Source organism: Ammospiza nelsoni, chromosome 19 (assembly GCF_027579445.1).
Source record: "Ammospiza nelsoni isolate bAmmNel1 chromosome 19, bAmmNel1.pri, whole genome shotgun sequence".
In the NCBI taxonomy this organism is placed as follows: domain Eukaryota; kingdom Metazoa; phylum Chordata; class Aves; order Passeriformes; family Passerellidae; genus Ammospiza; species Ammospiza nelsoni.
Window position 1 is genome coordinate 2,976,012 of NC_080651.1, and position 22,437 is coordinate 2,998,448.

At 39.6% G+C, this 22,437-nt stretch overlaps 1 protein-coding gene across 1 annotated transcript in view; it reads right to left on the minus strand.

Annotated features, from left to right (window-relative positions):
* Positions 1 to 22,155, minus strand: part of ANKFN1 (ankyrin repeat and fibronectin type III domain containing 1) — a 59,638-nt gene extending 37,483 nt beyond the window's left edge. Inside the window, exons 1-4 of the mRNA XM_059485943.1 lie at positions 21,969 to 22,155; positions 14,981 to 15,191; positions 9,953 to 10,147; positions 7,814 to 7,927 (exon numbers count right to left, since the gene is read on the minus strand). Of these exons, the coding sequence (XP_059341926.1) occupies positions 7,814 to 7,927; positions 9,953 to 10,147; positions 14,981 to 15,191; positions 21,969 to 22,154 (706 nt within the window). The 5' untranslated portion in view covers position 22,155. The remainder of the gene's footprint in view (positions 1 to 7,813; positions 7,928 to 9,952; positions 10,148 to 14,980; positions 15,192 to 21,968) is intronic.
* Positions 22,156 to 22,437: the final 282 nt, after the last annotated feature.

The following is a 22,437-nucleotide window of genomic DNA, read 5'->3' on the forward strand; positions in this document are numbered from 1 at the left end:
GACATTTATGGGAACCATTATGACAGCAGGCTGGGTGCCAAAGACACATCTTTGCTTGATCATGGTTTCATGACTAGTTCATCTTAAAGCAAATCTGCATTATATAAATGATTTATAAGATACTATTTTTACTGAATTTTAATAAAATTCTCACCAAGAGAATATAAAAAGAAAATTGATCTTTTTTCTCAAGTATTTGATTAGCGTTTTCTAAATCCCAACAATTCTCTATCTGTTTGCAATAAGGCCAGCTATCCCAGTACAAGAAGGAAATTTTTTCCTCTCTTAGTGAAATGACATTTCTTACTAACATTTTATAAATAACTAAGAAAATGTGCCATGTGGGTGCACATGCAGCCTTCCAATGCGGGCTAGTGGTTAGAAAGCTACAATGGATTATAATAACAGCCAAGATTTGTTTCTCAGCCCTGAAATTACAAACATACCCCACTGCGGCTGTGGAAGGAAAAGTGGGAGAGAACATGTGCTAGAACTGTGAGAGGGGATTGAAGAATAAATGGGGTTCTTATGCAGAGGCTTCACATGCTGGAAAAGCTTGGCTGGGATTCTGCAAGCTTCCCCTGGCAGTAGGAGCGTTGCTCTCCTGTGCTCTGAGCGTCGGCACAACGCGCACGGGCAGGCTCAGCTCTGGCCCAAAACACGGCATTGAAATAGAGTTAATAATCAGCAGCTGGGAAAATGCACTCAAAAAAGTAATCTATCACAAGGTAGGAGGCAAAGCAGAGCACTGCACAGCGTGGGGAACAACGGAAGGAAGTACTCAGAGGGTAATTCAAGGAATCTGTTTAATGGGATTCCACTCCTTGTTCTCTAGTTCCTCTGTGATATGAAGAGGGACTTTGCTGCATAGATGTTGATTAAACATATTTAAGGCTTTTATTTCTTTATAAAATAATCCCTACAGTAACTTAAAGAGCTTTCACCTTCCCTAGTAGTGCAGACAGGTGTGGCAGGCAAACCATCCTTGATTTGGGGAGATTTTACTTAGTTTAATTTATTGAAAATTAACCAAAATTTCTAATAATTCATTCAAAGTAGAAGAAAGTAAATATAATTAGAAAAACATCTAAGTGAACATCTACCCATCATCTTTCCTAGACTGAACTTAATGTGCTTGTCCTCCTACTCTCCTACGGTCAGCTTCCCTTCTCTCTGTTGTGGCTTTCACACATTGCTGGGTTTTCCATGAGACGTGGCCAGGCCACCTGTGAGCATCACATGGCTTCTCCTGACCTCCTCCCACTCCTTCAGTTGACCCTGGCTCCTGGAAACTGCCATCCATGCCCATCACTGTGCTCAGGAGTGAGCCCAGTGGGTGCTCAGGTGTGAACTGGGGTAAGAAGGAGCTCGTGGGGGAGCCAGCTGGGTGCTCATTAGTAAATTAACTGGGTGCTTGTGCACAGACTGATGGGGTGCTCATGCCTGAACTAACTGGGCACTCATGCAGCAGGAAACCCTGCAGTTTATGCTCAATACACGAGGTAGGAGGTTGCAGCAGATCCCAAGACCTGATTCCAAATTTACAGACAGGCATCAGTTCTGGGGGTCAGATCTGATTACTAGAACAGGATCAGGCTTTGGCTGGGGAGGCAAATAAGACCCAGACCTTTGATGCTTGTCAGTGGTCCAAGGAAGTCCATGATGGGCCAGAGAAGACTTAAGATGAAGCTGTGAGCAGGGAAATTTTGCCATAAACCCTTTGAAGACATTCTGCTTTTGTTTAAGTCTTCAGTAAGTCTTCATTCCCAAATCCATTAATCAAAATATCTGCTAAATCATTGATCTCCTTCAAGACAGAAGCTGAAGGTCTTGAGTTCCAGTCCTGCCACTGACTACAAGGAATTCACCTCTTCTGTGCCATACCTATGAAATGGGAGCTGTAACAGCCACATACAAACCATTAAAAAAACCCCAAAACTCAATAATTTTGGTAAGTCAAAGCAAACATAAAAGACAAAGCAGTGTCTAAAATTCAACATCATGATAGGAGCCTTTTTCCTCAGAAATGAAGGCAGACAAAAGTAGAGACTGTATGTCTGGGTTTTCTCATAGCTATTCATCCTGAGCTGCTGTTCAAAATCCTTATAAAACACAAAGCAAGAGGAAAGAATGATTCAGCTGAGTAAATAGTGTTTGATTAGCCACATTAGTTAATTACACCATCACTTAATATATGATTCATGTTCAAAGGTGATTTTAAATACATAAAAAACTTAAATAATAGAAGGTCTTAAATTTTATGTAGAGTCCAGCACATACTACAGACATTGACAGGAGCTAGAAATAGAAAGGTTTGTTTTAACTTTTATACATTTCTGTACTGGCTAGGCATAAAAATAGAAGTCAAATTGCACAGTCCTGTTAGCTACCAAAATGTAACGTGCAAATAAAGTGCCCGGGAGACCTAATAAAATGCCATAAATGAACTACTGTAAAAAATATCAGACCACACCTATTCAGCAGGATAAATTCAAATGTCTTACAAAGAAATGTATTCTCTTTTCTTTTTATGGAGCAAGAACTGTTTTTAAAAAAGAGAGAATGAATTTCAAAATACACAAAGAAACTTTGAATAATAAGTGGAAAGGGTTCAAGACCAAGTGCAGAATGCTGCTCAATTCCGCTATGGACTGGACCAGAATCAAGCAGTGACACAGCATCTACTTTAGAGAGACAGAGGTATTATTATTAAAGTACTTTGTTTTCATAAGACTTGCTTCCACAAGCATTCATTTCCATAACCAGGGTTCTTCTAGAAGTCAAAGAAAGCACAGGCCTCCTGCTTTGCACTCTGACACTGCTATGGGAGCAGATAGCTGCCACCAAAGTGGAGAAAGATATATGTAGATATGGATATAGAGATATAGCAATATATCTGTATATTTAGGTCTTTGAGGATCACTGCAGGGAGCCTGCTGTGGAACAAATCCAAACTTGGTCAAACATGGAAGGCCAACTTTTGATAAACATATCAAACACAAATTAAAAAATGTGGTATCTGCTGTTTGTATGTGTTCATGGGGACAAGCAGAAGCCCACACAAAATGATGAGATTATTTGGTTGTGAAAGGATGACCCCCAAGAATAAAACATGCAGAATCACACAAAATTTATGGATCACTCCTGTAAAGTCTTGGAGGTTTTTCACACTGAAATCTTTAAGGTAAATTTCCATTGACTTGGTGAGAAGCCAGCTGAGAATCCCAGATCCAGGTTACTTTGGAGCTCCAGGGCAGGTCTCACACAGGCCCAGGCTCCTCATTCCTGAGCACAGGTGCTGACCCTGAGTGCAAAGGCAGCTCCCCCATCCCTTACTGAGACTCCCAGTGACAGCAGTAAATTGTACTGGTCTGTTCTGGACTGGCACTGACCCTTTTCATGCAGCCCTGTGACAGCAACACCCTGGGGCTGCTGCATATCCAGTCAGGACTGAAACAGTGACTCAAAGACAATTATTCTCATTCAAAAAAGAAAAAAAATCTGAAATGGATCACAAAATGCTTTGGAAGAAAGGAGGCAGGGAACGACCTTTTCTCAAAATTTAAGCAAAACATGACTCCTTCTTTCTTGATCTAAGCCAACCTGTTTTGTTTTGTTTCGTGTTTTAAAGAGCTACACTGACTGAAAATAAAAATCTTCTCTTCATCCAAAAGAAATCCTGGAAGGCAGCTGGGTAGTTCTAACAAACATGAAATACTCTGCTAAAAGACCAAACTAAACAAAAAGGTAACAAGGGCTAAAGTGGCCCAGACAGCTCAGCATCACTATCTGGAAAATAACTTGGCATTCACAACTACAACCAAACAGAGATTAGCTTTGTTTGCTATATCAAACATGTCTTTCTTCCTTTCTCTTCAAACATAAATAGTTCCAGGCTCTAAAATAAATTAGCTCAACTTGGGTTATACAAGCTGTTTCATTTTTTTTTCTTCAAAAGGGAATATAGATGTTAGTTTAAAAATTGTAAATAAAATATAAACAGAGATTTTTCATTGCATGGTGATTCTTTCCAGTAGGTAGTGATCAACACTGTGTCCATTTTCCTTCCTTATCCTGTACTTTGGTATCACAGCATTATTATGACTACTTCTCATGGGAAATGGATGAAAAAAAATCATGCAGTAAGAAGAGGTTTATCTGTACTTATTCACTGTAAAAGCAAAATAATTATCAGGTTTAAAATCCACAGAAAATAAATGCGACAAAATTACTTAACATTACTTTCACTTTTTTTCTTTGAAAAATCCCTCTTTCTTTATGTGTATGTGCTATGTGGAACACGCAAACCCAAAAAAGCTGGTTAGTGAAAGACAAGAGTTCTTAAAGCCCAGCAAGCCCTTGCTGCTGTCTCTGGTGGGTGTTCCTGGGAGCTGAGTGCTGTCTGAGTGCTGATGGTGCTGCTGTGGGGTGGTTTTAGGAGATGGTTTCAGTGCTGCAGCTCTGGGATAACAAAACATCCTGCAGTACCAGTGTGCTGGTGTAAACAGAAAGCTCTCCCTGGCTTCAAACTGTGGCAAGATGTTTTGAATGTTAACCGGAAGGTTTTGATTGTGTTTTCAAAGATGTAAAACTAAAGCAGGTCCTAAGTACTTCCATGGTGGGATGTGAAGTTTGGCTCTAGGGCACAATTAGCCAAGGGCAGGGTTTTTTCCCCCTCAATATTACAGTGATGCTTCACATCCTTCCTAAAACTGGCTGGGGTGAGGTGCCTCTGGCTTGGAGTCTTTCTTAGCATGGAGCAGATTATTACTTTTATTATTGATTTATGCCATGGCTGTCTGCTTCCAGCCTCAAAACACTTTACTAAGTTACAATATACTTAGGAATCATTTCACGTCAGCCACCACCACGCTGCAGCCTTCTCCAGAGGGAAGCTGAAGGGAGCCATTAGGATGGTGCCTGCAACATTAAACAACAATCCAGGAGAGGAAGTAAAGAATACTCTGGCTCCTTAAAGCAATGGCTGAACAGAATGCAGTCACTGAGCTGCCATCCAGCTGGGACACCAAAGTCAATACCCATTCACCGTGTGTGGTTAAAATTAAATCTCCTAATGAAGTGAGATGGTTTTAGTGGTTAGAGAGTGAGTGCAAAGTATTATTCTCCTCTATGATTATTTGTAAGTTATACTGCTAACAAGGGAAAAGATCACACACAGGAAAACAGCAGACAGTTAGATAATGTTCCAAGCCCAGTTTCTAAAAAACATTTGGGCAAATAAAGCTTTGGGGAAAAAAAAAAGAAAGAAGAAAAGGAAAAAGAAAGATGACACAGGATAAATTGAATTGGCAGTTTTTCACTGTTTTTAGGGAACTAAACTAAGCCAAACAGAATTGATGTCAGTTTTTATTCCCTACGGTTCAGGTCCAGAGAAAAGAACATTATTAGTTTCTGTTAATGAGCAAGTATTCCCTAAACACTGGTGCAAATGCTCCTGAATTTTAATTTGCTTAGAAAAAGAAATGGTAAAGTATTGAGGGGGAAAAAACCCCCACATTAATATCTTCTTTTTTGTTTGTTTGTTTTGGTTTTTTTGTTTGGTTGGTTTTTTTTTTGTTCCTGAATTAGCAAAATGCTTCAGTGGTTTTCTGGACGGGAGGTTTATATATCTGACTAAAAAGATACACTTTGTTATCAAGCTCTCCTTTCAGGGCTAGTAATTGTTAGCTGGTTCTAATCATTCTTGCAAGTGATCATTTGAAAGGTTCATTTTATGACCCCTCAAAGTAGCACAAAGAATCTCACTCCATAATGTAATAAACAATTCTACAACCAGTGCTTAATTAATTCCTGAAAGTCACCAAAAGGAGCTATTAATGATCTTTCTTTTTATCTAACCATAAATATACAAGTCTCCTGGGACAAAGGATTTAAAAAGAATATTCTGTCAAGACTAACTGTCAACTTGATAAAGCATAAAATGATCATGAGTGAGGGTAATTCAAAATACAGGGCAGTGCTACCTGGTCTGAAAGTTAGGTCAGGTTGGATTAAATTTCTCTGAATGATGTGTTTATCAAAAACAGGACACCACTGACATGGTACAAACCAGACTCAACCCAAATGAATACCCAAGAGAAAAGTACTGCAGCCTTCACAGAATTATTTTTAAAAATTAGCTCTGTTTGGGAATGTGATTTTCTGTGAAAATACCAAGAATCATTATAATTAGAGGGTGGACAATGTTTCAGGATTATTTAAAATGCAACTATTACGAAGAACAGTCTGATATTTTCTAGAGAACTTTGTTGTTTTAGGAGCCCAAGTATTGTTTTCATGAGTAAAGCAGGCAGTGGGAAGCTCTTAAATGAAATTTAGTTTCCTGGCAACACAACCCATTGCTGAAAATTAGATTTAGGCTTCTAAAGGGCTTTGATGTTTTTGAAAATCACACTTCCTGCACACTGCACAGCTGACTAGGTGTAATACATTAATTTGCCTTCTACTGAGGCTGTCAGGGCATTATCACTTTGATGGCCTCAGTAGTGTCTGGGAGGTTGGGTTTTGGGGTTTTTTTTCGTAGAATGCAAAAAATTATTTTGCTGGGCCTAGCCAGTGATGAGTGGAATCTGACTGGAAGCAGGAGGAGGAAGGAAAGAGACAATGTACCCTTTCCAAAATAAACTCCTGTAGTGCTTTGGGAGCTTGTGCTGGTGCCAGTGGAGCCTGTGCACTGCCTGTCCCACCTTTGGAAACACCTGAGCTGCTGGACCCTTGAGGGATGAGATCTTTCTGAATTTCTCCTCTTGAAACCATCCCTGGGACACCCCCATGGAAACATGAAACATTCCCCACCACACAGCCAGGACAGTGCTGCCTGTGAGAATAGGAACTTTGGGTTTAGGCACCTCTGAAAGGAGTTTTCAATGATTAACACAAAGAAACAAACACAGCAGGAAGCATGAAGGGAGAAACTGGGGGAAATAACTAAGGGGACTTTGAGGCTCCCACTCCTTGACTCCCCTGGGCAGGGCCAAGGAGGCTGCAGATCCCCAGTCCCTGGACCTGTGGGAGGATTCCTGCTCCCACTGCAGGCTGGAGGCTGTGGATTGCGGTGCTGAACACTGAAGAACTTACTGTTCCAAGGATTGTAGAAAACCTGAAAGTTCCTTTAAACAGGAAATTTAAAAAATTCTAATTTTTGTTCTAATCTTCAATAAAACTTGCTTCTTTGCTTAATGTTGGAATTTCCTGTGGAACAGAAATTCTGTTTTAAAACCATCTCTATTCAACAGGGCTATTCAGATGGAAGCATTTTCTTATTCATTCCACTTTGCAACTAACTGGTGCCACCCCAAATGTATCACTCTTCCAAGAATGATGTGGCAGCCCTGGAATAGCTAATTAATTGGGCTGTATGATGCCTGTGCCAGAAGTTTCAGCTTCCAGAGGCATTCCTTTAAGGAATGGTGGTGTGGGTTTGGCTTTTACAAGGATACACATGGTTTCAGGAGCCCACAGGCACCAAAAGTTAGTTTGTGTTTTGTAACTGCTCATCTCAACCCAGTCATTGAGCTGATGTCTTAACCACAGTGAGTCAAGCAAACTTCTTCAAAGCACTCATGGAGAAAGCTTTTGGTTAATTTATTTTTCTTTTTTTTTTAATAAAAATTTTGTCCTTGGGTAATCTTTCAAGAAAATTCCACTTCTATGTCTGTTTACTGGGAAAATAATTACATTTAAACACTACTTGCATCATAATATAACCTCTTGCATATAAATACCTTTGCCACTTAGCCCTCAAATTTTTTTTACATTGTTAAGGGGAATGAGAGATGTCAAAATCCAGTACCTTTATACTTGGTCACCACAGCTGAGTTGACACTGAGGGGTTCTTGGAAGGTGACAGTGAGTGATGTGCTGCTCGTTACCATGAGACAGACATTACTTGGCGCCTCGGGGGCTCCTGGGAGAGAAGAGAAAACATCAGCTCTTCAGCACAACAAATCCTATTCAAACAATGTTCCTGAGTCTTCAAAGAACCCACTGAAAATCACCCTGCAATTGTGAGCTTTGGGTTGTAGGTGTTTGTGTTTTCTGCCTTTTGAGCATTTTAATTAGTGACCCTACTAACAATATCCTGCAGACACCATTTGTTTCTATCATGGTTTTTGGCTCCTTTTTGGTTAAAAATATCTTCCTGCATATATGTAACCCAATAAAACAGATCCATGCTAATTATGTCAATGAAAAGCCCCTATAAATCTCTTGGGGTGGATAAGAGGAGAGGGAAAGGACAAAACCACAAAGAGCTAATGAAACCTTGATGGTTTCACTAACAAACTCAAATTCATCAAAAACCAGAAAACATTTTTATGTTATTGGGATTCAAAAATTGCAAATTTCACAACTGTTTTGGTGCAATAGCCCCAAAATGCAGTTGTCAATTGGGATCTAACATTTTTGTTTAAAAAAAAAAGGGGAAAAAAAGCTTAATTTGCAGAATATCAATAGACTCAATTCAGAAAGCACAAAAATGTCATGACTTACTGCTGGGATTGATTTTAAAAGTCAGTATATTAACTTTCACTATTTCTGTATTTCCTGTATTTTGTATCTAAGAGAAGGAGTATTACATCTGTCTTGAAGAAATAACCTTAACTTACAATAAATTTGCAAAAATTATTTGTGAGTACATTTATATAAAGATGATTTTTAAAATGTTAATGGCAATGATTGTATTCCATCACATAGGATACAGCTAAAAGATCCATGTGTCTAGAAACAATTCAGGCCTGTTTACTCCTTCATTTGGGCCCAAATTCCATTTAATTCGGATACAGACTCACTTGTACAACTGTTTAAAGTGACTCAATTTGTGGCTGTGGTGATGAAATGGATACCAAAATTAAGATTAGTGCTTATCAAAATTAAGGTTAAATTTTCACAATATTTATGTGCCAAATGAAATTTCACTGCTTGATCAAATATTTAGAACAATCCCATTCCAAAATAGTAAGTTCTTTTGAAAAATAATCAAATTACAACAGAGAAAAGGCCAACATCTCCATCCCTTTTCCCGCCTATTCATATGTTGTTTTATAGCATCCTGTTTTAAATTCTGAACATGTTAAATGAGATCCAGGAGTAAATGTGAAAAGAGATAAGCAGGGCAGAATCATTGCATCCTGAATGAAGAGTTGGTATGTTGGATGTTGTATTAATTTTAGACAACTTAAGGAGCCATGTGCTTGTTTCTCTCAGATATTTGGTACTTTTGTTGTTCTAACAGTGATTTCCTTCTCCCTTTTGGAAAGGCCATTTCACCTCTGTGCCTCAGTTTCCCCATCCCAACCTCCTCCAGCTCCCACTCACAGCAGTGCTGTGAGGATCATCATCTTTGGAGAGGGTTCTCAGCTGCTGATTCCTGCCTGGAATTTTGCTGTTTCCTTGTACTTGATGTCATTTTTGCCTTTTTTTGTTTTATATGTTCCCTGTATTCTCCACACCTATATTTGGAGCTCTGTAGCCTGTTGTATTAGTAGCTAGTTTACCCAGTGCTTTTCCATAGCCTTTCCTTAAGCAGCAAGAAAAAACAAAGACAAAACATTCCAGAGCTCCAAGCTCCAGGAGGTGCAGGGTTCTTGGTTCTTCCTGGGAACCAAGGCTGAGAGCAACTCCTTGAGATCCATTTCATGTTCAGAGCACAGCCAGTGCCAAGGGGGGAACTACAGAGAAGGGGCTTGACCTGGGTGGGGGGAATTGCATCACCACTCATCCTCCTTTTTATCCATTATGCTAATTTCCTAAAACCGATAAAAATGTAGGGGTGGGCTTTTGTGGACATCATCCCTGTAGGGGTGGGCTTTTGTGGACATCTTTCTATAACTGCCCCTGAAGGCCTTCAAATAAAGGTCCCTTTTTCTATTACCTCCTTACTAAAATTACCTCAAGTTTCATTTCCAAGTTGAGAAAAAGGCAACATACTCACGGGCATGCTCGTAGCCGGCCTTCATGCGCTGGTAGAGCCTGGCCCTCCACTCCCAGCCCTTGAGCTGCTTCTCCCGCTCGGCGCTGTCCGTGCCCAGCCCTTCGCTCGCTGCCTGCACCGATAACTCCATCACTCTCTGCTGGGCCTCCTGCACCAGCGTGCTCAGGTGCACAGACCTGCTCTCCACGGTCACAACTGCCAGGAAAAGAGGGAAATAGGAAGTGCTTGGCAAATTGTTGGCCGTGCTCAGAACACATCTTAGGTTACAATGTAAGATGTACTCAAAAGTGTGTATTCCATCACCATCTTCATAAGCTGTTAGAACCAGACAGGGCAGAGTTCCTTATTTCCTTCATGACTCATCCCTGATAACTCTGAGGGATCTCTTCTGTTCATGGGCCATTGAGTGTCTCTTCTGTTCATGGGCCATTGAGTGTCACTGCATGGCTGATAAAATTACATCATCCCCTTGGGAGATGCTCCGCCCAGGGGGAGATACCAAGCATTCTTACCCGGATATGATCTGAGGTTTGGAACACCACCGCTGCCTTTTCTCTACTGGATTCTCAGAGGACAAAGTCTCCATAACCACCTCTGGACCTTCAGAGGAAAATCAAGCCCTTCTACAGGATCACCACTTCAACAGAACCACATTTGTCGCTCCAGGAGAATTGCAGCCACCATTTAATCCGAGTGCTACCTGCACCCTGAACAACGGGGTGTCAGGTTGTATTCTGACAGTGTTTCTGTATTATTGCATTTATTTTGATTTTCCTTAAAGGTCAGGCCACTTAAATGTCATTAACACATGAATTAATTTGCCAAATTTTTTCCTCAGGTATTTTTCCTATGCTTAGAATTGTCTTAATTAGACTGAAATTGCATATCTGTTGTAAATCAAATATGAAAACCAAGCTAAAATAATAACCTTGCTCTCTAACCTCTGCTTCAGTATAATATTGTAAACTTACATTTAAAAAAAGGATATTGTACTGATTACAAACACAATATATAAACTTCACCAAACAAGAAGAGATCTGATAGGCAAAATTAAGAATTTTTTGTGCCTAAGGTCCACGGCTGGTAGAGAATTGATTTCTTTTCACAGTTTTGTCCAGAGAATTTAATTAGTCCTTTGACAGGCAGTGAGCAGCTTGCCACATGGAGATTTTTTCCTCCCATGCCTAGAATAATATTAATTTGATGTTTAGCTGTTCATAATAATATTAATTTGATGTTTAGCTGTTCAGATTTTCTGTGTGAAGTATTGTGGGCTACATCAAGGTGAAAATTAAGATCACATAGGTTACAAACTAGAATAGGTTTGATTTTAGCCCAAGTTCCCAAACAAGCCCCTTGATTGTACAGTGAAATGTGGTGAATCAAGTCCCATTTTCAGAGTTGCTCTTAGCCTAAAATTGTTCAATCTGCAGTTTAGAAAGTAGGACTTGTAAAGATGTTTAATTTGAAAATAAATGCAGGTATTGATTTAGTTTTTAATATGTAGGAAAGAGTGCACTAGAGAAGGAATTCTGAAATCACAGAAAATCACTTTGGTGTTCGGTGTTTTTGCAGAAGAGCTCTGAGATAGCGTTAATTTAAAGGGCCTCTTTTTTCCATAATCAGTGCTCTGGCACTGTGGCTTCTCTTAGCAATAGTGAGGAATTGCTAAGTAGAGACAGGCAGGCTCTTGGTTGCCCCAAGTCTTTCACAGGAACAGCAGGAGTCTCACACAGACTGAACCCATCATTCACTTGCACAAGTCAGGAGCAGCAGACATTTCTGAAAACATCAAACTGTACCATATAAAGCACCAAGACTCTCATAGGCTTTTGACACCAAAACATGACAGGAGCATATATGTATGTGGATATGAAAGCATTCTTTCTAAACTGGGATTATATGGGACAAATTAGATCGGAAAGGAACTTTTCTAGACCAATACTCTTCAAAACAGGCTCAGCCAAGAGGTCAAACTGAGTTACTGCAGGTATTATCCAGTCTGGTCTTGAAAACTTTCCAGGATGGATGGAGATTGTTCCACTGCTTCGTTGTCCTTATAGTGAAAAAGGTGTTTGTTTTATCCAGCCTGAACCTCTCATTTTAACTTTTGTCTTTGTCTCTCATAACAGGATGACAGCCAGAGTTTAGCAGAGTCCAAGAATAACCCTACTGATGTGAAAAGGGGCCTGGGATCTTTACAGCCACGGGAGAGCAAAGAATTACTCAACACCTCTGACATCCAAAGAGTTGTTTTTGAAGAATGTTTGTCTCTAAGACTTTGGTTTCAGAAGCTGGCTTGAAGCCAGCCTTCTTAAGTTTGATCATTCTTCATATGGACATCAGGGACATATGGCCAGGCTCCCTGGAACCTGCTGGTATCCTCAGAACTGTTGTTTACTGGGAGGCCAGAGGTGATAGGGTTTCCTGGATCCATGCTTACAATAAACATGCAACACATCTGATAGCACAACAGGACTGAGGAAGGAGATTTTATGTGCCAGAGCTTCAGGTGGTTGAGCATTGGCATTGGTTCAAGTTCTCACTAAGGATCTGGCTCTATCTGTTTAATCAAGGCTCAGATCCACATTTGCTGAGTCTCTGATGTCCAATCAGCCAGTGGGAATTTTAATCTTATTTTTATTTGGGTTCACATGAACAAGCCAAACCATGAGTATATGATAAACGATAGTAACTGAAAAGATATCACTTTGTCTTCTCCCCAACTAAATTAATATTTTAAATGGTCTACTCTCTGATCTTAGTTACTTTGTTTATAAAAGATGTTGGGTTCCTGTTGAGATTTATATAATCTGAGTTCCATGTGGAGATGAAGATCATAGTTTTACTTTCTATTGCTTTATCTGCTGCTGTTCCAGGCAGAAATCCAGGTGATACAGATGGAAACTATCTGTCCTCCAGATTCTCTTTTCTACAGAGTTAGGTTAGAGGCTATAATGAAATTTCAGCTGAATCACTACAGCTAATATATACAGTGAAAGAGCAGAGGTTTTCTGTGAAGGAAGCTTTTTTGTTTGCACTTGGAATGAGGAATTCTTCCATTTCACCTTTTCCCAGCTCTGTGCATCTGTCTTGTACACTTCTAATCACATTAAGAGATGCTGTGTCCAGTCCCCAAACTGGGTGAGTCAGGGTTTTACCCTCCCATTCAGCCTGCAGAAGTCTTGCTCAATTGCCCACCACAGCAGAATGAAAATACTCCTGCTGGGTGCTGGATCATGCTCCTGCAGCCCTGAGATGATACAAACAGGATTTAATTTGAACAGGGTTTGTTGAGTACGAAAAGCAGAGCAGAAAGTCTGGACAAAATAGAAGGTGACTGCCATCAGTTCCACAAGAGTGAAGACATGCACAAAGATGCTCTGAACCTTTGTTCTGAGGGCTGAAAATAAGTTTTTGCATTTCACTCTCAAACAGCCACTGCAAACCTTTCAGGTAAGAAATCCAAACAAAATGATCGTTTGCTTTTTACTGGGAATGTTTCATCCATTATTTCAATCAGAAAAACTAAAAATCAAGATAAGTGAAGTGGAAATTTGGTGGGTATATTTTGAAATGGAAATGAGGTGGTTATATATTCATATTCTCTGTGTTCATAGGCATGTTTGCATTAATTACAGGAAATGAATACTAATTTATGATTGCCCCTGCTCGCCATCAGACTGCATTTATTTACAGATGAGGTCAATGAAAAATTAGTTTAGTCTTTTTTACTGCTGTTTAGAACACTCAAGACTGTGTTTTCCTCTAGATTTGTCATGGTTAATGAATGTTGCTTCAGCAGTCAATCATGTACTCTAAATGCTGTCACACTTTTTTTTAAAGCCTCAGTCATGAACCATGACAGAAAAATAAACAAATAAATATAAAACTAAAAAACTCTTTTCACTGAGCAGCTACACTATGCAAAAACCTCCAGGGAAGGTTAAAGGAGGCCAGAATAAATGATAATATAAGTGCTGTGGATATAGAAAAGCAATAAAGGTGTACCAACACTGAGGGTCTGGCAAAAAAACTCAACATGCACATGCACACACACTCTCCAGTGAAAAAACTGGCAATGTTAGTAGCCTCAAGGTGCAATTTCCTGGAGCACTGAGATTGACATGCCAGCACTAAATGTTGTTAATTTAACTAACTTCAAATTAATGGCAGAGTCTGCAGTGGCCGAACCCCTCAAACACAGTCTCATTATAGCCTTGCTGGGAATGTCCTAAATATAGGCATTGACAGTTTAAAACAAATTCTCTTACATCGGGGTATTTTTAGACCCACATAAGGCGTCAGAGTTTGTGTCATGGTATATGGTTGATTAATTGGGTTGGTTAGTCACCCTCCAACCCACAAACTGGGCATAAAAAGCCCCATGAAGGAATACAAAGATGTTTTATAACTACAATATGTAGTTATAAGCAATATTGGTATTCCAGTAAAGTGAGAAGGTCTGTTTTGTGTATAGGTCTTCTCTGGTTCTGTAGAACTTTGAAATTCTCATTTAAGTGGGATTTGAGGCCATTTGAAGACCAGTAGTGAGGGTTCTGTCGGGAATGGAAGTGATAGGTTTCAATATAACCAGCCTCCTGAAGGCAGCATAGCCAGAATCAAAAGGATAATAAAAATAAAGCAAAGTCTAGACTACCCATCATCCTTTCACTTTTGATGACAAACTCTGCATTTCAGACCACGATCTTTGAATCACTGAGTTTCTGTTGCCATATTTTTAAAGATTTTTTTCTCAAGGTTGCTATTAACCCAGCTGCCCCGGTGTTAATCACATTAGAAGCTCAACATGATTGGTTAGTTGGTGAATCTGAGAGAGAGAGAACAAATCTACTGAGCACGTATTCAACGAGCAGATATTGCTGCAAATATCCTCCAGCACTCTTGTTATAATCATCTTTATGATAAAACCAGGCAATTTTTGTGTGTCGTGTAATTGATTTTCACTAACAGCAGAACTGATCTCATTGAAGAAATTATCTAAGTCAGTTTGTGTTCTTTACTTACAGTGTGGGCTTTCCTTTGCCCCAACGTGCAGAAGGGTCCTGGCAATGGGCACGTTGTTGGTCAGGATGGCAATATCCAAAGGAGTGAGTCCCTCGCTGTTCGGTGTGTTCAGGTCCAGTTCCTCCAGGGTGTATTGATAAAGAAGAATCTGAACAGCATCCAGGTCCTGCTGCTCTACGGCCTCAAACATAGCTTCATTGCACTGGAAGTTCTGTGTTTCAATAAAGACAGAAATTCAGTAAAATTTTTCATATGGTAGTGCTTTAAAAATAGAGAAAATTTGTGTTTTGCTCCTGAAAATAAGATATTGTGCCTCCAGCCCCAACTTAGGCTCAGCTTGAAGCAAGGCAAATGTTTGCAGCAGAACTGAGCTTGGTCTACCCCTGGAGTGCTTGAAATTGCTTCACGTCTGTGGGAAAATTCAAGTGACATTCAAACCCATATGAAACAAACACATTTTTATTTAGACATCTGTCCTGTAATCAAACTGTATGAGCAACATTATGTTTGCAGTGTGAAACTGGATGACACACTACAATTTTGGCAGAGCCTTGGACTACTGAGTTTTTCAAACTCAAAATTTCAAGTAGAAAACTACAACCAGATGATGAAAATCCAGATCAAACAAGCAGTTCTGCAGAAAAACCTTCCCAGTTCCAGTGTGACCCAGTGTGTCACCTCAGTTATTTCTAGGTGCCTGTATTATTGCTTTTAAGTTGTAACCAGAGGAAACTTTGAAATTTGTAGGCCTTATAAACAGATGTAGAAATGGGACTGAAAAACTGGATTGTCCAGTGTGCATGTCTGAGCAGCAGAGAGCACAAGCAGCCAAACATGAGAACTTCCACAGCACCAACTCTCAGGCAGGGAGAACCACTGAACCTTTTCCTTAGCAATGTCAAGGAGATAAAGGAATGGCACAATACAAAAGCCCCTGTTGTTTCCTAATTGAGCTGGGGAGAAGCAGGTGCAGGAGAGTAGCAGGGCCTGCAGGTTTCTCTTATGAGGCTCCTTCTGGAGCCTGCAAGTTATGACAAGTTATTTGCCAAGATTCTTTACATTCTCTCCCAGTGTCCCATTGCCATAATTACCTGATAGAGTTTTTCCCTCTTTGGAATGAATTAGCAGGATCAAGAGGCCCAGCAAGGCAAGAAGGGCTCAGAGCACAGATTCAGATACACAGTGTAAACCCCAAAACCACTGAGAAATTCTCATCCCAGAATGCACTCTTTATTCCATGAAATACATATTGAACTGAAACTATCTTCTACTGTGATTGGAAGTTAATACTTAACCACACTAAAACTTTATTTTCTTTCTAAAATATCAATTTATCAATAGTTTTATTGGACATATCTGTGTCCAAGTTTGCTCTCAGTGAAACAACATTGACCTGCTGGAACATCTGTGTGTCTCCTTGTAAAACACATGGATTAAGGGTTTCCAAACAGTTCTGGAAACTGCAGTCCCAACCTCCACCTTGGATTTCATCCATTCTACAGGAGCTTTTTTTCAGCAGGCTTGAACTTAAAAGTGTCTTCCAAAATGTTCAGGCCTGACAGGGGTCTTCTGGTCTACTCTTTGCATGTGAATTTTTGGTTCCACACTAAGAAGTTGCAAAGGTGATGTTAGCTAAAAGTTTCAGTGGGGACCCCATCAGTGCTGAGTATTGGGGATCAGCAGAACAGGAGGATAAGAGTGCAGAAGGTGCCCTGTACCCCAAACTGGCAATGTAAAGAAACGAGATACTTATGTTAAGATGACAATCTAAGGGTGAGATGAGCTATGCAGCAATAATGCAAATCTGGGACAGTAGTGCTGAGTTGGGAATCACCTTGTAGACACTGAAGTACTGAACAGCTCACGCTGAAGAAATATTTTTTCTGTTGGTCTCCATGCAGAATAAAAGATATGACTTAAACATCAGTGCTCTTCATGGGGTTTTGTCACATTCTTGGGTTTAGACTCTTCTCCAAATGATAAGATTCAGGTTTAATTTTATAATTAGATACTTAGGCCATATTCCAGGGTTCATATAAGATAAAAAAATCTCAGAAAAAGGGACAATGGAATGGTAAGCAGCTCTATTTATCATTTTTTAACCCCTCTGATCAAAATAAAAATAATTTATAAGGATATACTCTGTCATTAGGTAGAGCACATGTCCAGAAAATTTTAAAAAAGAAGACAGCACATATTTCTCTTATTATAAGGGAAAACTTTAAAAATGTCAGAAATTTTTACTGCAATGCAGGAATACTTCTTATCATTCCAGTAGTTCCACACACCTGTCTTGCTTATGTAACACCTTTATAATCTTGATATCAGAAACATTATGTTTATTCTGGTGTTTTGCCCGTACGCTGAAAGAATGAAGTGCTCTTGCTAGACATCAAAAGAATTTTAAGTAATTATAATTACAAAACATTTTAATTATTGGTATGATTCTGATACTTCTGTACGTCTTCAGCTCCACTCAACAGTAATATTGATTTAACAGCTGTATGTCACTGTATTGTGCACTCAAAATTAACATGCAGAGAGCACTGATGTATGAAGTGCAGAGGAAAAAGAAAGCTTGCTCTTTACTCCATGAGACTTTATTATTATGATGCAGAATTGTGAACAGATAGACTGTTAAAGCATATTACTCTTGTAATAGATCACAGCTATGAAAATCTACTTATTTAGAAGTGAACTAATCAAGAGCATATTACACAGGGAATTGGTTGAAGGAAACTGAAGGACTGCATTGGTCTGTATTTCTTTCTGTTAAGTTCATTGTTGGAAACAGTTTGGGGGCAGAACAAAAAGGTAAAGCTGATGATATTACTGAGTGAAAGGCTGTAATGTGGTGCTCACTCAGGACAGGAAGGTGGTTATTTTTCTCTTCACATTCTCCCTTCTGTGGCACTGTGTACACACATGGTAGTCCCTTTTTTAAAAACCAGAATAAATAATTATCTTTTGATTTGCTTTACATATGTGCACAAAAGTTAAATGACCTAGCATTTGTAGAGTGCTACTCTAAGTGCTCAATATCATTATTTAGCTTTAATTCAAATTTTTTCAGAAACTCAGGAAATCTTGTACTACATCCCATGAGTTTCTTCCATTGAACAAACCAAAAATTCACTATTACATAATAATAAAAGAGAGATGGCTAACTTCACTATTATAGCTGAAATTAATCAAAATTATGGCTGACAAAGGCATTTTGTCCTTTTAAAATATACACACACACATACACCCCTTAACAGATTTTACCTACCTGTCAGATTGCTGTAGAATTAATTTTAAAATTTTGATTTGAACTGGGGTTTTTTGGTTATCATGATTTAGACCTGCTGGTGTGCTTTGAAAATGCATCTTCAGATTTCTGCTTGCCAAATGAAATACCTGAAGTATTTGTGAAATTTTGGCCTTAAGTAAGTTGCTGAACAGAATCTAAGCACATGTTTAAGTTAAATTTGTCGTAAATGCTGTTGCCAACTGACCTGCTGGCAAGAACGTTTCACCAAAAGGGAAAAAATAAAAGCAAATTTCTATTTCTTCATTTCATTAGAAATCTGATTGAAAAAGCTGGACTGATTTAAATGAGAAACAGAGCATGACTATTATAAGCTGCTTCATCCAACCCAAACCATTACAAGATCAAATTGCAAATATCAGGTTTTCCAAATGATCAATTCAGACACAGGCAATAGGCTGAAATACATTGGCAAGTTTTGTAATTTCAGAGTGTAAAATCATGGCAGCTGTGATGTGGCCTTTCTAAATGGTCATGTGTGCGTCCCTCTTCCATAGAAGAGCACATCAAACTCTGCTAGACAGTCAAAATCATCCTGGAGAGGCAGCAAGGTATCTATTACATCTTCACCCATGCTACTGAACTGCCCCATATGAAAATGTGCATCCAGCCCAGCTCTCCAAGTCCAGAAAAACATTCTACACACCTGACCAACTTTTCCCTATTCGCTTTCACACAGAAAACAGAAATATATTTGAAAACAATATAGTTTGCTGCAAAAAGCTTATCACATTCCATGTAGAAGACTTTCTAGTATTGCAGCATGTCTCAGGCATCTGCAGCCTTGGGATAAGAAATCCAAACATGTATAAGGAGTAATGTCTTTAAACCCCAGTGCTCTATTTTAGTCCAGCTGACATTGTCACAAATACTAACAAGAGCAATCATTTACCTTTACTAGATAACTTCCTTCTGCTCTGAAAGGACAAAAGCATTAAATTCAAAGGAAAACTTAATCACATTTAAAAGTGATTGGGTGAAGTTTAGGAGCAGTTTTTACGTTGCTTTTTCCTTGACTCAGTCCTGCAGCCTCTAATCATAGCTGGACAGCTGTGCTATGTGATTAATTTATTTAGGTGTTGCTGTGATGCACAAATGTATATACTGAAAAGAACTACAGTATTGCTTTGCAGTAAGTAATAACCATGTTCCAGTAAGTGATTCAGTGCCAGAGTGTTTAGAAATGCAATCTTATGTAGCTTAATTAAAATGAAGTGCCCCTTTCAAGCTATTTGCTCTAAGTTTGACTGAAAAAGTCCACTATGTACTACTGGAGTTGGAAAAAGTGGTAAGGTAGTTTCTGCAAAGACTTGTTTTGATAAACATGAGTTCAAGAATAAAGCTATTTTGGGACATTGCTATGTCTGCAGCAAGACAACAATTTACTGAATGGAAAGTGTTGCACAGCAAGAGAGAGTGGAAAGAAAACTCTTCACAAGCCAAAGCTGAAAGAAAACAAATTCTAACAAATGTTGTTCACTTGTCTGGAGACATGATTTTACTCCTTAGCTCAACAGCACAGAAATTCAATGATTTGAAAATACATGAGCTAGCAACTTGACCTGGAATATTTCCACCCCTTCACTAATAGTTTTCTTGCTGTTTATTTCTAGGGAAAACTGGGAAAACAACAAGCAGAATGGATAGAATGGCATCCAAAGCCTCTCAAGTTCAGTGGGAGTCTATTCACTGCCTGTTGTGGACACCAGCTCAGACCCCAGACTGGTGGTACCTGGAGGTTCCTCTGCTGGGTTTTTGTCAGTGACAAAGGCTGTGACACTCCCATGACAGTGTAGTGGGCTGGGGGAACAAAGTTAGCACAGATATGTCTGTGTCCCATTAAATCCCCATCCACACAACATAAAATCAGGTCTCCCAATGATGATAACTGATGGAATAGGCACTCCCACTGCTGGCAGATCAGAGTGAAAAGGGACAGATCTGAGGTTCTGAGTTACTGGCTCAGGGTTAGCAGAGGACTTGGCCCCCAGCAGCAGTTGCCCTGCTCCTCAGTCCTTTGGCTCAGCTCACTGGCAATTTCTCTTCTTATTAGTGAAGTATGACAGAAGAGCCCATGTTGAAGGAAAATGTAATCTGAAAGGTGTATTTAGATAAACACTGGTCAGAAGATATGCTCACAGGCTGGCATTCATTCAGCCTACATGTCAGTCTGCTCTGGCTTGTCCCCAGCACTGGTTTATCCTCCTTCACTCCCTCAGTCATGCTTGAAATTGAAGTTGAAAAAAAAAAAAAAAAAGAAGACAAGATAAGATAGTGGCTAAAAAATTCATCTAAAGAATCTTTCCCCACGGTTCATACTTTGAGACCTCAATTCAAATCATCCCTACAAACTGAAAAGCATTTGGAAACCCAAAGCCTCAGAAGCAGAGCTGCTACAGCCGACACCACAGCTGGCTACCATGAAAAGGCTGTCCTCCAGCTCAAAAGTCTTGTTTGAATTTCAAGCTTCTCTTATGAAACAAGAATCTATTGGCTCTGGAAGAGCTGAGAGGAAGCAGCCATGGTCCCCTGCTTCCTTCAGGTCATGGTCTTTCTTCACAGAGAGAGACAACAGTCTCCACAGGTCATGCAAGGTCTTCTGACTTTGGGAAAGCACAATCTGCAGGGACAGCATCAGCTAATTGAATGAAAAATAATTTCCAATTCTTGCACTGATTTATATAATACGTCTCTTACATAACTTGTGAGTATTAAAGGAGTCTAGAGTGTCATTTCTCCTTCTGACAAAATGTGATATTTTTGTTATCTGGCCCAGCCATACTGAGTTCCATTTGCTCTGTCATGTGGAAAAATGGAAACTTCTATTAAAAGCCATCTACACTTTTCTGAAAACATGTTTTATTCTTTTCTTGTAAGATAAACACTTGCATTTATAGATTTAATTCATGTTTTGTCATGTAAGTGCCAAGTTACAACCTTACTCCTAAAATAAAGCATCAGTTATCTACTGACCATCACCACAGTCTGGTAGTAGCTTTACACTTATTTGTCATGCCTGAAAGTTCCATTTGCTCTGTTGTTTGGAAAAATGGGAACTTCTATTGAAAGCCATCATCACTTTTCTCAAAACATGTTTTATTCTTCTCTTGTAAGAGAAACACTTGCCTCTATAGATTTAATTCATGTTTTGTCATGTAAGTGCCAAGTTACAACCTTACTCCTAAAATAAAACATCACCAGAAGTTACAATCTTACTCCTAAATAAAGTATCACCAACCTTACTCCTAAAATAAAGCATCAGTTATCTACTGACCATCACCACAGTTTGGTAGTATCATTACACTTATCTGCCATGCCTGCAAGTTCCATTTGCTCTGTCGTGTGGAAAAATGGGAACTTCTATTAAAAGCCATCTTCACTTTTCTCAAAACATGCTTTATTCTTTTCTTGTAAGAGCAACACTTGCATTTATAGATTTAATTCACATTTTGTCATGTAAGTGCCAAGTTACAACCTTACTCCTAAAATAAAGCATCACCACTTGAGTAGGTAGCCTGTCTTTACCCTTCAAGAAGGCCAAACTCTTGACAAAGGGTCATTAATGGTAAGGCTGGGAAGAACACACGCACTCGTGAGGGAACAAAGCGAGATGAGGAGAATGTGGAGGTGAAAAGGCAGCTGAGGAGGGAGATGGGAGAGGGCAGAGGCAGGTGTTACCATGGAGGCCTTGCGGAGGCTGAGGCGGTCGCAGCGGGATCGGAAGTAGGCCTCGTCGAAGGACGTGTGGCTGCCCTTCAGCTTCTCCGACAGGTTCCGGTAGAGCCGCTTGGCCGCGCTGGGCGACGAGGGCATGCTGTGCTTTTTGCTCTGCAGCAGGCTCAAGTTGTGCATTTGCTGGGTCATTCTCAGCCAGGGTTTTCTAGAGGGAAAGCAGCAGCTCTTTAGTAAGGTTTTGCTGGACCAACGTCGTTGATCAGAAGTGTGTCACTGCAACACACAGTGCAAGGCTGCTGGGCCTAAAATCACCTTCACACACAGCTTCTGCACATGTTTGGGGCTTTTTCAATGGCAAATCGCTCTTTATGGAATTACACCTATGGATATCTATGGAGACAGACAATTAAAGATGGAAAAAGAAAACAGATCACCCCAGAATTATTTGCTAATTCATATAGGGAGAAGGAGT